The sequence below is a fragment of the Ciona robusta genome, chromosome 9 (genome assembly GCF_009617815.1).
Source record: "Ciona robusta chromosome 9, ASM961781v2".
Classification (NCBI taxonomy): Eukaryota; Metazoa; Chordata; class Ascidiacea; order Phlebobranchia; family Cionidae; genus Ciona; species Ciona robusta.
In genome coordinates this window covers 5,794,555-5,808,049 of record NC_143243.1, presented here as the reverse complement: position 1 = coordinate 5,808,049, position 13,495 = coordinate 5,794,555, and the positions used below count along the sequence as shown (strand labels likewise).

At 36.3% G+C, this 13,495-nt stretch overlaps 3 protein-coding genes across 3 annotated transcripts; 1 reads left to right on the top strand and 2 right to left on the bottom strand.

Annotated features, from left to right (window-relative positions):
* The first annotated feature begins 569 nt into the window (after nucleotides 1-569).
* LOC149731614 (uncharacterized) lies at nucleotides 570-4,213 on the top strand. The gene is made up of 5 exons (XM_089885006.1): nucleotides 570-1,159; nucleotides 1,227-1,261; nucleotides 1,354-1,543; nucleotides 1,695-2,824; nucleotides 2,944-4,213. Exons 1-5 carry the CDS (start codon nucleotides 723-725, stop codon nucleotides 3,771-3,773), a joined length of 2,622 nt encoding a protein of 873 aa, XP_089741132.1. The 5' UTR covers nucleotides 570-722; the 3' UTR covers nucleotides 3,774-4,213.
* On the bottom strand, nucleotides 4,183-9,060 carry LOC149731613 (uncharacterized). Its single transcript, XM_089885011.1, has 9 exons — nucleotides 8,546-9,060; nucleotides 8,333-8,472; nucleotides 7,917-8,070; nucleotides 6,723-7,711; nucleotides 6,299-6,370; nucleotides 5,985-6,054; nucleotides 5,640-5,934; nucleotides 5,133-5,378; nucleotides 4,183-4,804 (listed from the first exon to the last, which is right to left on the bottom strand). The coding sequence occupies exons 1-9, from the start codon at nucleotides 8,968-8,970 to the stop codon at nucleotides 4,601-4,603; spliced, it is 2,595 nt and encodes an 864-aa protein (XP_089741137.1). The 5' UTR covers nucleotides 8,971-9,060; the 3' UTR covers nucleotides 4,183-4,600.
* Nucleotides 9,061-9,189: 129 nt separating this feature from the next.
* On the bottom strand, nucleotides 9,190-13,196 carry LOC149731612 (uncharacterized). The gene is made up of 9 exons (XM_089885016.1): nucleotides 13,028-13,196; nucleotides 12,881-12,900; nucleotides 12,642-12,825; nucleotides 11,462-12,531; nucleotides 11,272-11,310; nucleotides 10,859-10,992; nucleotides 10,546-10,786; nucleotides 10,099-10,285; nucleotides 9,190-9,849 (listed from the first exon to the last, which is right to left on the bottom strand). Coding segments are annotated over exons 1-9 (2,139 nt in total). The 5' UTR covers nucleotides 13,030-13,196; the 3' UTR covers nucleotides 9,190-9,587.
* Nucleotides 13,197-13,495: the final 299 nt, after the last annotated feature.

Sequence of the window (13,495 nt, the reverse complement as noted above, 5' to 3'; positions counted from 1 at the left end):
TGCGATGCGATGACTGATGTCGTTATCGAGCGATGCTGGTTTATATAAGAAACAGCATATCACAATACTGCCTCGTTGCAAACGGAAAATGTTCTTATACTCTGAAAGCCGAATCAAATGTCCGCGCAACACTAACACAACATATGCTACATTGCTTCACAGCCATGAAACTATGCACTTTTGCTATCTTGTCTCAATCACGCAAGTGCTGTTTAGTGTGCGACAAAGCGTAAACACAAACTTGTTCTTGCTATATTTCCTCGCAGGATCCCTAAACACTCAACGTGGTAAGACGAAATTGTCTCCTAAACAGCTTGATAAGCAATATACGACAGATCACACTCAGTAAAATGAACTGACTAGCTTTAATGTACAGTCACGGTGCTCCGAAAAGCAAATAAAGAGAAAGAGAGAGAGAAAGAACTTCGCCCTAAGTACACGGGAATCCCCTTATTTTGTCCCGCGTTTATTCCCTGGTACATTGTATCAGCAGTAGTTGACAGCAATTACTTCCCAGCTCAGTTAGCTGACATGTTTAAGTTCCTCTTCACCAAGCTAGTTCTACAGCGTATGTAGAACAATAAGGGAATATTTTGTTCTAGTACTTTAATAAAATAACAAAGCAAACTTTCTCCAGTTTGTTGGTTAAGACATCATACTGTTCAGTGTACTGTGTACAGTTCCAGCTAGCTACTGTACGGTTTGCTTAAAAGTGTGTTGTCATGGATATTGGCAACGTGACATATATCGAGGAGGAATACGAACTTGAATTCGCAAGCAATTTTGTCCCGGCAAATGATATTCGTGGCACACTCTGGTATCCTCGAGACGAAAGACCACTAACTAGCAACTTAATGCGGGAAGTACCAGCACACAAAGTACAAGCAGTTTTGGAATGCGGTGGTTTATCAGCAGCAGTGTGTTATGGACTCCACAAAATTAACCCACAAATTCACACCTTTGAGTTTCGTGAGGTAGCCCCAAACGTCATGGGGTTTAAGATTCGAATACCACAGAAAGAAGCAAAGCACCTACGAAGAGAGATTGTGGCAGGTCAACTTATGCCTAACCTAGAAATCGAGTTAAAAAAGATTGCGGAAATGCAGGGTTCAAAATTCGTGGGTTATTCAAACGCATCTATTGAAAATTGCGAACGAAGGTATAGAATAGAGTGAAACTTTAAAATGTAAATCTTGTAGTACTACGACAATTTATGTTTTTCCCAGGTTATCGCCTCCGGAAATTCGAAAACAAAAGAAACGTAAGTTTAATAATTACAAATACAAAAATAAGATTGATTTGGATTTAGCATTCATTTTTTATCCATAATAAGTCATATTTGCAAACAATAAGGTCAAGAAGCCACCAACGGTCCAGCGTATTTTGAGCCGGGAGAGGTTTACACAAAATCCGACAGTAAAGGCTTCCTTGGAAAAGGTGCATGCGGTGTCGTACTGAAGGCTTACCATCATGACATTGGTGTTATTGCGGTTAAATGTATGGAGAATCATCTGCCCCAGAATGAGAAGAAGTGCCGAGAAAGGTTTGAGATTAAACTTATGGTTGCGTTTCTTAGCCAACCTTAAACCCTATAATTTAAACATATATGAAAGATTGGGAGCAGTACTAATACTTTTAGAACCACTGGGCTGGGCTAAACAACAGGTTGAGAATTACTACTTACTTTGTTCCAGATTTGACGGCGAAGCGAAGATGTTGTTTAAGCTCTCGCACAGTAATGTGGTTGCTTTCTTCGGTATAACTGGTTGGCAAGGAGCCTTTGGTCTTTTGATGGAATATCTTTCCGGAGGAAATCTCTCATCCCTTTGCCGAAAAGGAAAAAGTACCAGATCTCTGTACTTTCCATGGCCGCTTCGACTACGTATTATAAAGGATATAGCAAGCGGGTTAGCATATTTACACAGTAAGAAGATAGTGCACGGCGATATGAAACCTGCTAACGTACTGCTTGATCGGGAATTGCGAGCAAAAATAGCCGATTTCGGGGGAGCCGAGATTGCCGCCACGTCTGGAACAACTTCGTCCAAAGTGAAGCGAGAATCTGCAGGCAAACATCAATATACTTTAATTTATGCAGCTCCAGAATTTTTCCAAGCCATTTTCAGTCGAAAAAGGAAAACACCTGAAGATGTTTATAGTTTGGCTATCATCATATACGAAGTTCTAATTCGAGGTAAAGCTTGTGAGGATTTAAAAGGGGGTGTACCAATGTTTAAAGAAGCAGTCACAAGTGGCCAGAGACCAGATTTAAAAGAAGTCGAAGAAATAAAAGACGAAACAGTGAAACCGTCCAACGATCACAACATTATTACATTTCTCGAAGAGGTTATGATTTCATCCTGGAATGGTCAGCCGAAGAGGCGACCTACGATGCAAAATATAGAAGAACAAACCAACAACTTCTGGGGAAACCAAAATTCCCAATCTGTACACAACATGGCAAAGGAGCTTTACACAGCCCTTAGTTACAACAAGGATGTCGCTAAAGCATCGTGGGTAAAGTTAGAAAAGTTACGCTCGCCCGATTTCAGTATAAAGTCTGACGAATCTGATCCAATGGAAGAATCCAAGACAGTAGAAAATGCCAAATTTAATGGTGCACAATATTCACCCCCGCCGCAGCGGAATGAAGAAAAACAACATAGGGCTAAGAATAAACCGGCAAAAAGCTCAACTCCGAAACCTAACAATGAAAAGCAGGAGCAACATGACAGTACCTACTTTTCTGCCTCACAATCAAGTACTTATCAAACACTTGAAACTGGAAGTATAGACGAAATGTTAAGATCTCTTTCCCTGTCTGGTAAGGATTAAAAACTGCCTGAAGTCTGTCATAAGTCTGTTTGCATAGGTGATTGTTCCATATCGCATTTCCCAACTGTATTATATACAGGTTAATAAAACTCTTATTTTCTGTTCCAGATGACTCAGAGAGGTACTGGAAAGAGAAGAAATACGATATGGCCCTGGATTTGTTTCTTGATATGCTGAGAAATTCTGCAAACGACGCCGACGCACTTCTGGTAAATGGGCTCAAGGCAGCGCATTGCTTGTACGCACTGGGTAGAAGTAAGGAAGGAGACGCGCAACTGCAATTAGCGCTTAGCGGGGCAACTGATTATGCTCGCTTTAGGAACTGTAGGATGGTCGCACAAAATGTACTTCAGGTCACGAAAAAATACTTTGAAACTTCGCAGTCAGTACGCGGGGTACTTATTATGCAGTATTGTGTGAGACTGTACACTGTATTGCCCCGAAAAGAAGCGGCCGTCGAAGGCTTGTACAAGTGCACAGAGGTAGTGAGGAAGGGGTATAAGTACCAATACAACCGACATGACCACGTTCTTTCCCTATTTGACAAGATGACATCGGTACTGCAGCAGCGTGAATATCTGGATTCTGCGCCAGTTCTAGCTGGTGCCGCCTTGCATGGCATCGCGTACATCTGCGACGATTTGCACCATTTCGAACGCGCTGTTAAGCTGTATAAAAAAGTCTTTGAAATACTCAAAAAAACTGATCCACAATCGACCATGGCGATGGCTTTACGTGCCCAATGTCTTCACAACTGTGGGATATCCTACATGAAAACTGGTCAGTTCAAAGACGCCAAGAAACTGTTCGAAGATGCTTTGGAATTTGAGAAGTATACCAATTATCATGATGACCCAGCTAGTCGAGAAAAAAGCGTAGAGAAAACAAAAAAAATGTTAAACGAAGTGCTGCTTAAAATGTCTTATCAACCTTCCTAATTATTTGTTTAAATCCTGAATGGGGTATAACAGAATTTATGTTCCAATAAATCTGCCTACCTATTTTAGTAGACACACTACTCTATTAGGTTATATTTTTATCGTTATACGATTTAAATAATTTTAATCACCTTAAACACATATTCTTGTAAAGCCATCAGCAGTATTTGATATCGTATTTGAAGAAATGAATAGATCATAGTTTCCTAATTGTGGAGTGGACAAATAATTAAATGAATGAATGTAACTTGTTTCATTTGCTTGGGAAATTGACTGCAAAGCGTTGAAACAGAACATCCATGTTATAACAACTGTCACTTTCTCTCTCACCATGCGATAAAACAAGTTACATTTATTTATTCTCACTCGTTATTTTAAGTATATTCTTCCGAATGAACAGTCATGTCAGTAAAATATTAAAGTTTATATTCATCAAATCACATCCCAGTGCTGACTTTACATGATTATTTTACAATAGAACAAATGACTGAAACAATTTCAGTTACATAATAATATAAATTTAAACAGTGCAGTAATAAGTCGATAAATTACTCTAGAAATTTACTCTTTAGCCCAGAAGATACAGGTTCAAAGCTCGATGCTGCCGACATTTTAAGCGTATGTGTCCTTGGGCAAAACACTCTTGTTGCCCGGCGAATAAAATAAGTTTTTAAGATTAATTCATTAATTGAAATAATACATTGAAATTGAATTTATGTAAAGAAGTTTAGATATATATGCGCTTAAAAAATATGCATAAGATTAGAACCTTACATTTTCTCCTCTTTTAAAACATATCGCTAAGTAATTCGATTAATTAAATTAGGTCAATCTACTAGTAGCCTCATTCTGAGATTTTCAACACTCCTGATGTTTTTATCGATAGTTTTCCTCCTTCTTTCCTCATCACCCCAGTCCAAAGCAGATTTATAAAGTGCCAAGCTTCGTGTAAAGCAATCAAGAGCATGTTTGAGTTTGTTCATGTTCTTGTATGTGACCCCCATATTGTGAAAGCATTGGGCGTAGATATTCTGTTTTGGAAATTGAGATAATTTTAGGTTAGTTTCAGAATCAAACATGCAGCTATAGAATAAAACACAGATAAACTGCTGTGCATTCTATGTGGGTGAGATCCCATAGCGTGGCACGCCATGTGACCAGAGATTTAGGCCAGAATTGTCCCATTACCTCTATTATGCATTGTATGAATATAACAACTACTATTTTTTATTACACTTAATGTACTGTATTAGAGTAATAACCTGATTTTGGCCTAAATCCCAGGTTTGTTTTAGTGCCCTGCCAAAGAATAAATCCCTACAATTATAAATTTAAAAATAAAAATACATATTTTTCGACCTGATATTGTGCTTGTTCCCCATGCGTTGTCTCCATTACTCCAATGGCTTTTTCGTAACATTCAACCGCCATTGTATATTCGCTGACTCCATCATAGAAGTATCCTGCATCATGGTAGCCACGAGTCATAACCTCACAACTAACTGCACCCAACTGGTTCAGTTTCGCCAACAAAAACTGCATAACTTCAACTGAGTGTTTTGCCATTCCAACTTCACAGAAATGCTCCTGTAGTCTCCTGATGCACTGCATAAATAAAAATCAAAAACCTGGTTAGAAGTACCAAGTGAAATATTGATAAAGCAGAATTTTTTTTTTTAATTTGTCTGTTTAAATATACATTCTCCTAGCTTTTTGGTGGTAATTTAACAGGTTTCAAATTTACCATTGATAAAAAAAAGGTAAAATGTATGTTTTTAGTAAACAAAAAAACAATATTTATTGCTGGTAAAAATAAAACTTTGTTAAACAAATCTATATTTTAAAAATATAATTGGCTTATCTTACTTTTCCAACCCCATGAGATGAAACATTGGAGTCCTTGCTTTGACAAAACACAGAAGCTGCTGATTTGTAAATAAGTAATGCCCGTGAGAGTCTTGTATGCTTTACAAATATATCAGCTATTTCAACTGCTTGATTCCCAATATCTCGAGTTTCTGAAGACGACGCTATGGGTTTTTGGATGTCAGATAATGCTTGTTTTAACTCGCTGTCAGCTTTGTCTCTTTCAAGAACCTCATAGTAGCAAATAGCCAGTTTAAGCCGGATCATGCAGGTCTTATGGACATCTGCGATTTGCCTGAAATTTAGAAAGTTAAGTATGCATTCAACTACTTATATAACTCATACCTTAAACTTCCTTGTAAAAGTGGAATGGCATCTTTATATCGCTTGTCTCGAAACAGCTCTTCTGCATCTTCTGTAAAAAAATCAGTATTGGAAAATCAGAACTATAAAAAAAAAAATTCTGAATATAAAATAACATGGTACACAAAACAAGGACCTAGCTTTTCAGAGATTTGTGTAAAACTGAGTATTCTATGATAAAAAAAAATGAATCTGTTACAATTAGATATTTACATATTAGATTTACGGTACAAACAATTCAGTAATAAACATAGCAAATGTAAAAGAGAAGAGTAGAATCATAAACAAATTATGACCTTCAGCACCCATTGTTTTAATCATTTCTTCAAGAGAAATTCCACTGAAACCAGTTTCTGTATTCTCAAATTCTGTATGCAAAAGACATCAAATAACGAAAAATTTGTACCTCGTTTGTATTTTTATTAAAGTAATGGATATTAGGATAAAAACTGAGTTGTTAGTATACATAATACATAAAAATGCATATTACAAACTATTAAACAAATAAAATGAACAAGAAAACCTAACAGATACCGAATTAGTACCATTATTTCTGTAATTAAAAAGTGAACAAATGGCACTTATTTATCCTCGCGCGGGAAGTAAAACTAGCCACCAGCCAAAAATATGTATAAACAGACTAACCAACGTGTGAATAATATATATATATATATATATATATATATATGTGTTTTAAATGTAAACATTCCCAACCATTACCTGTTAAAGGTGGAGATTCAGTTCGCCTTTCAAAAGTAGGAGCTTTTTCCCTTGGAGTTTTGACATTAGGGGTTTCTTTAACCTCAACTTTGATCGACTCTTTGCTGGATTCTTTGGAGCTTTGCGAGCTATTTGCTGAACTATAGTTATATAATGGTGGAACCAGACTACTGAGAGATATCAATGGGAAATCACTAAGCTCCCTTTCCTCTGAGGTACGGTCTTGCTTATCTTTTATCTCCTGTATGTGATTTTGGATACTTTTATCATCGTGCTGCTCAGCAATCTGATGTTCATGTATGCGTCTGCATATGTCTTTCATGTCCGGCCTGTCTTCTGGTTTATCTTCCCAGCATTCTTCAATGATTTGAATCAGGATGTCTGCTGTGGACTCATCAGATGGAGTTTCGCATTCTTGCTCATCTTTAATAAGATCAATATCAGGGCGGTTACCGGACTTAATTGCGTCACGGAAGAGTTCTATGTTTGTTAGAACACGAGGCTCAAAAGCATTCGTTCTTGCGGAAATTTCGAAGACTACAATTGCGAAACTGTACACATCTGCTTTTGGTCTTTTCGGCACAAAACCCTCGGACAGGACTTCAGGAGCGCTATAAGCGATTGTAAACTGGTCGTCGTCATCTTCTGTTGAGCGGCTGCCGGCAAAACATGCAACTACTGCAGCTCCAAAGTCGGCCAGTTTTGGCACCATATTGGAATCCAGCAAAATATTTGAGCTCTTCAAGTCGCCGTGAACGATATTCTTTTCATGCATGGATGTAAGCCCGCATGCAATCTGGTGCACAATGCGAACTTTCAATGGCCATGAGATTTGAGGGACCGAGTGGTCAAACAGCAAGAGATCCAGACTTCCACCTTTAACATAATCCATGATTAGCCCAAGAGATGATTGCCATTTGCAAACCCCATAGAATTTTACAACAAATTCATTGTGTGCTTCCAGCAGTACTTTGGCCTCTACAGGCAACCTGTTAAAATAGCAAACACTTTAGACTTTTGAGACAACAACTTAACTTAATTTTTTATTTAGCCCTTTAAATACAGTTATTCCTTCAACGAAAATCAGATTTAATCAAGGAAAGAAAGAAAATTAGCTATAAAACGACATGAATTATACACACACTGTGATTAAAAACTACTACTAAAACAATGTAGACTGTAGTAAGAGCGTACTTAGTGCTATCATTGGGCACATTAAGGCACTTCACAGCAACAACTTTAAGTTCTGGGTGATGGCATTTTCGCACAACTCCATAGGTGCCTTTTCCAAGATAGTATTCTTTATCATCGCCAGTTTTCAAATCATCAGCGTTGTATTCTGTTATATCTGCAAATATTTATGCACATTACTCTCACAGTAAACCAGAGTATTAGTATTTATGGTAATTCACACCTTTGTCTTTTCGCTTAGGGTGGAAAAGATTGAAAATATTTAAAATAAAAAGACAGGATATGGCAACAAAACAACAGTTGTTAAAACGTGTCATTTATGTTAAAAGTTAAACTTCTAATGGAACCAAGAGTGGGTCATAACATGTACAACGGGTCATAAAGACACGACCTGTACAATAACAATAATAATGACTGACCTTTGTCTTTAGGTTTGGCTTGCTTTACAGGGGATGAGGAAGCAACTTTTACCCGGTCTGAACTATTTCTTACACTGGTATCCTTCACAGATTCTTTAGTATCCGTTGTAGAGAATGAGTTTTGGTGGCGAACATTTAAGCTGCAAGAAAAAAACAATTATTTCCTAAAACTATATGAAATGTTATCTAAATAGTTAATGTAATTAGTCTTACTGGAGTTTTACAGATTTCAAAGCAAGTGACTTGTACGCTAAAAAATCTGTTCCAAATTGTGGAATCAACGTTTGAAGTAGATTCTGAATTCCTGTTCGTGCTTTGCTGTTTTGTACTTCCTTTACAAATTCGACTTCGTTTGGTGTTTCAGATGATACTGCTACTGATACGGAATACTTGTCATTACGTTCGAAACTTTGCACGGCCACTCGCGGATATAACTCTTTAAGACAATGACACAGCGCGACTGAGACACCGCCTTTCAATGTTACGTATTTGAGCGCAACCTTTGACAAAACTTTTAACGACTCAGTTTTGATAACCAACTCTTTCCCCCTCCAGTTAATTTTGCCCTGAATGTTTATTGCAAGGTCGCACTTTTCTTTAAACTCGATTTCGAGTTCACCTTGCCAAATTGAAGCCATTCTAAATACTAAACGCTAAATGCAACTCGCCAGTTACGAAATACAGAAGATCAAACTGTAATTTTAGGGACTGATAAATTTGGGAAATCCCCTCAAAGCTGCCGCAAAAACAGCAGGGTGGGAAAATAGTATACGAGTGATTGGTTAACTATTTGGATATAGAAAACGGAATTCCTGTACGACTGACGTAATGCTAAGGCGTGTTAGAGACAGAAGTCATTTAGTTTAAGAGCATGTAATAATAACAATCACGTTAAAGTATAACATTTAAATGGAGAAAGCACTATTTATACTGACACAAACTTTTTTAATTAAACAATGGTTACAAAGAAGTAACAATTTAATTGCTTCTTAAAACAGGGTGAATACAAAAAACACATAGCTGATTGCGTCAATTATAGTCAAATAACTTTAATACCACAATATATTAAACTGATGTGAAGAGATGTATACACAGTTTTAGATGTAAAAACTCTAAAAGATCACATACCAGGTTAAAATGTGGTAACTCGCAAACAGGCATAAGGTGTATGAAATAGATCACATATGTCATAACTGTAATTGTCCAGCCAAATCAGGGTAAATAATCCAATTTTATTCCTACACACGAAATCATTTCAAAAGACAGGCTTTCCTTGTTGCTGTCTCACTCTGCGGAGACTATCCCTACTTTGTCGCAAAGTTTCTTGCTTATCTTCTTCCGAATCAAAATCAGTGGATTGTTCATAAAATTTCACACTCCTTTCGAAATGATCTTCTGCTTCTTCATACTTTTCCATGGACTTAAGCACAACCCCCCTGTTATGTAGACACTGGGCATACAGGTTCATGGTAAATGCTCTATCCTTAAACAGTTCCTCCATTTTATCAACTGCCATTCTAGAAAAAAATATTAGATGACATATTTTTTTTAAAACATAAAGGATTTCTCTATTTAATGTCTTACAGTGGCGTAACATAGGAGTTCTATTACGCAAAATACCCAACTTGAACACTTAATAACCTTTAACAGAGAAGCAATAACCTTTAACAGACACATGCTTACAATGGTAGCAGCATCAAGCTTTGAACCTAGTGTTCCTTAGTTACCATAATTCTAAACAATGTTCTATTGAACTACAATCTTACTTGTAGTAAGTCAAAGCAAGCTCATTTTCAGATCCATGGGAGAAGAAATTTGCCACATCATGCAGACCTTTTGCCAACAGCCTTGGATTTGGTTTACTGACTCGAGTAAGCCATTTAGCAAGGTCCTTAATAACGGGGGCGGCCTTTCCAGAACTCATTTTTTCTCGAAACATCTTTTTAATTTTTGCTACAAAAAATAAGGATTTTAATAAAAAAAATAAATTTGACAAGCAGCTATCACTGACACACCATAAATGGTGGATTCATGTGAAAAAATGCGGCAGAAAATTTTAGTTGGGTAGTGATTCATACCCTATATGTTACAGATAATACTTTCCATGTTTAACCCTGAACAAACTTTTGTTCTAAAGAAATATAGTACTAGCATTGGAACTAATAAATTTAAAAGTGAAACAAAAAAAAAACTATTTGAAAGCTATAACTTACATATACATACTACAACACCACTTAAAGAGTGTTCTGGAGATTTAAGATTCTTATATTTTTCCGCAGCTTGCTGGAAGATCATCAGCGCTCTCATATCACTTCCCATGTGCCGGTATTGATCGGCAGAACGCATAAGTTGTTCTATTTGCTGCTTTTGATCATTTTCATTTTGAGAGAGAGAACCTGACCATGACTTAAGTGCTGCATATAGTTGTTCATCCCCCTTTTGCCTTTCACCAATCTGAAAGAAAAATGAAGTAAAAACTAAAAGTAAAACAAAATTTTATTGTTAATTTTTTATCGTCATTTTTACCTTATTTAGACAGAGAGCAATTTTAAGTCGTAGCAGAGAAATCTTGTTTGGGTTATTACTGTTTGAGATCATTTTTTGAAACACGTCTATTGCATGCTGGTAGTTCCCTCTCTGTATAGACTGTTCCCCATCCTCTAAAAGTTTAAAATAAGGTATATGAACATGGAGACAAAAAACAATGTAATAATACACAAGTACAAAAGTCGGGTCTTTAGAAATATTTCTTCTTATAAAATTTACTGTGAATTCATCATAATGCATATTAAGCTAACTTTATTGTTTGATTCCTTTCTTATAATTACATACTAGATTTTAATGTTATGTTGTTTTTAACAACTGTGCCTTAGGTACAGAAAAATTAATGTTATGTTCATTATAACATAATTGAATATGTAAAATGTTAAAACTCTTACCTTCTTCTGCAAGTCTTTCAAGAATATCACCCACACTTTCTGAAAACAACAAACATTGTGAAAATTTCATTAAAATGGCTCTAATATATTCTATATGAGTGAGCACCTAGGATTCAGGCAGATTAAATTACCTCAACAGCCAGGCCACTTATGCAGGTAATTTATCTTAAAATTTATTTTTATTGGACACCTGTGTCATCAACAGTTGTACTTTCGAAAGCTGAAAATAACGTTGATGTTCCCTCTGTCTGCTTTTGATCTTTTTCGTTGAAATAGCTATCTTGGTTTCTACCTGAAGATGACATGCCCCCTGAGCTGTTAGTATTGCTACCAATATTATCACTATGTTCAGTACTCCCCATTTGTGGGGTGTCTGAATTTGAACCTGATTCACTTTGCTCAGCACTATGGTTGATTTGGAAATCAGTGAGGTTTGTATTTCTTTGAAAAGCTTTTGTTTCCGTTTGCAAGTGCCCCTCAACCTCCTGAATATGGCTTTCCAAGTCAGCCGATTTTGGAAGCTTGGCAATATTTTCCAAAACAGATTTTAAAACTGGACGCCTGCTTGCTTGTTGTGCCCAGCATTCTGTCATCAAAGAAACCATGAATTCAAATTTTAGTTTATCTTCTTGTTCAACTGTTTCACCAATTTCTTTTACAAAATCCATGTCTGGTCGCTGTCCTTCAAAGATAGCTGCCTCGAACATATCCCGGTAATGCATGGCCTGTGCTGGGAATGCACGCTCTCTCACTATTATTTCATACAATATAATGCCAAACGAATATACATCAATTGTGGGCTTCCTACGAACAAATGTATTTTTTAACATCTCTGGAGGGGTATATGCCATCGTATGCTGATAGTTACCACCCCTGGCATTTCCACTGGTAGCACTACCTTGCACAGTAGAACCGGTACAAGACGCCATGGCAGAAGCGCCAAAGTCGCCTATTTTTGTCACCAAGCCATTAGTCAGCAATATATTTTCAGGTTTTAAGTCTCCATGTACAATAGGTTTTTTAAGACAATGCATGTAGTTGATTCCATTTACCAACTGATTGACAATGAACATCCTGACGTCCCAAAACAACTCTGGGACGGTGTATTTAAAAACAACAGTTTCCAAACTCCCATACGCCATGTATTCCATTACCAAACCAACAGATCCCTCCCATTTTGTAATCCCAAGCAACTTGACTATGTTTGTGTTGGTATTATCATGTGATGACTTAAGAATCATCTTGGCTTCGTCAGTCATTCTGAAATTTTGAAAAAAAAATTAATATTTGATACATATTAGCGATAGATACAAATTTTATGTTTATAATTTAAAAAGCCAAACATTTATAAACTATATATATATATTTACCTTTTTTCTATCTGCATTTCTCCAAAGTCCTTTCCTGCTGTAATCATACACTTAACAGCTACAACTCCATGTTTCCTATGGTCACATCTGATTACAACTCCATAAGCACCACTCCCAATAAAATCACCTGGATACCCACTTGTAGTAAACTCATGTGCCTTATAAAAGTACTTTGACAAAATATCTGAAAAAAAAAAGTTTAACGTACACAAATATACATGTATATAAACAATTCATACCTGTATCCCCGTGGTTGCTCCTATATAAAGAAAAAATATTTATTTAAAGTAAAACTAACTAAATCAGAGTAAGATATTTTTAGAATGTTAATTTAAAAGATTTTTTAGCACAACAGCGGTATGATAGTTTATATAATGATTACTTACATAATAAAGTTCTCAGTGGTCTTTATTTACAATTTTTTCAGTGTCTTTTTTCAAAACTATTCATTACCTTTATACCAACGACTTCTTTACTAAGCTGTTTCAGGTACTTCCCCATTTCTCTGATTCCCTTTTCACATCTAAGCGCAGGGTAGGAAAATAAATTCTTTTCGTCTTAATCTAATCATTCTAATAGACGTTCGAAAATTCAGTTTGAAAATTAAGCTGTTGGGGTTTCGTGATTTTTCTTTTTTACGATTTTAATGTAAATTAACAAAAAATACCCCTTTTGAGAGACCTTATCCCGTAAAGAAATGATTATTCATTTTAAACAGTGACATTTTGTATTATTGTACTGGAGCAGGGTATCACAGTTCATAATGTTACCTGTGTGCGATACTTACTTTGCAGGTGTATGCCTAAACTGACTGTACTGTAGGTGGAAACATATAAATATTTTTTGTCATGCTT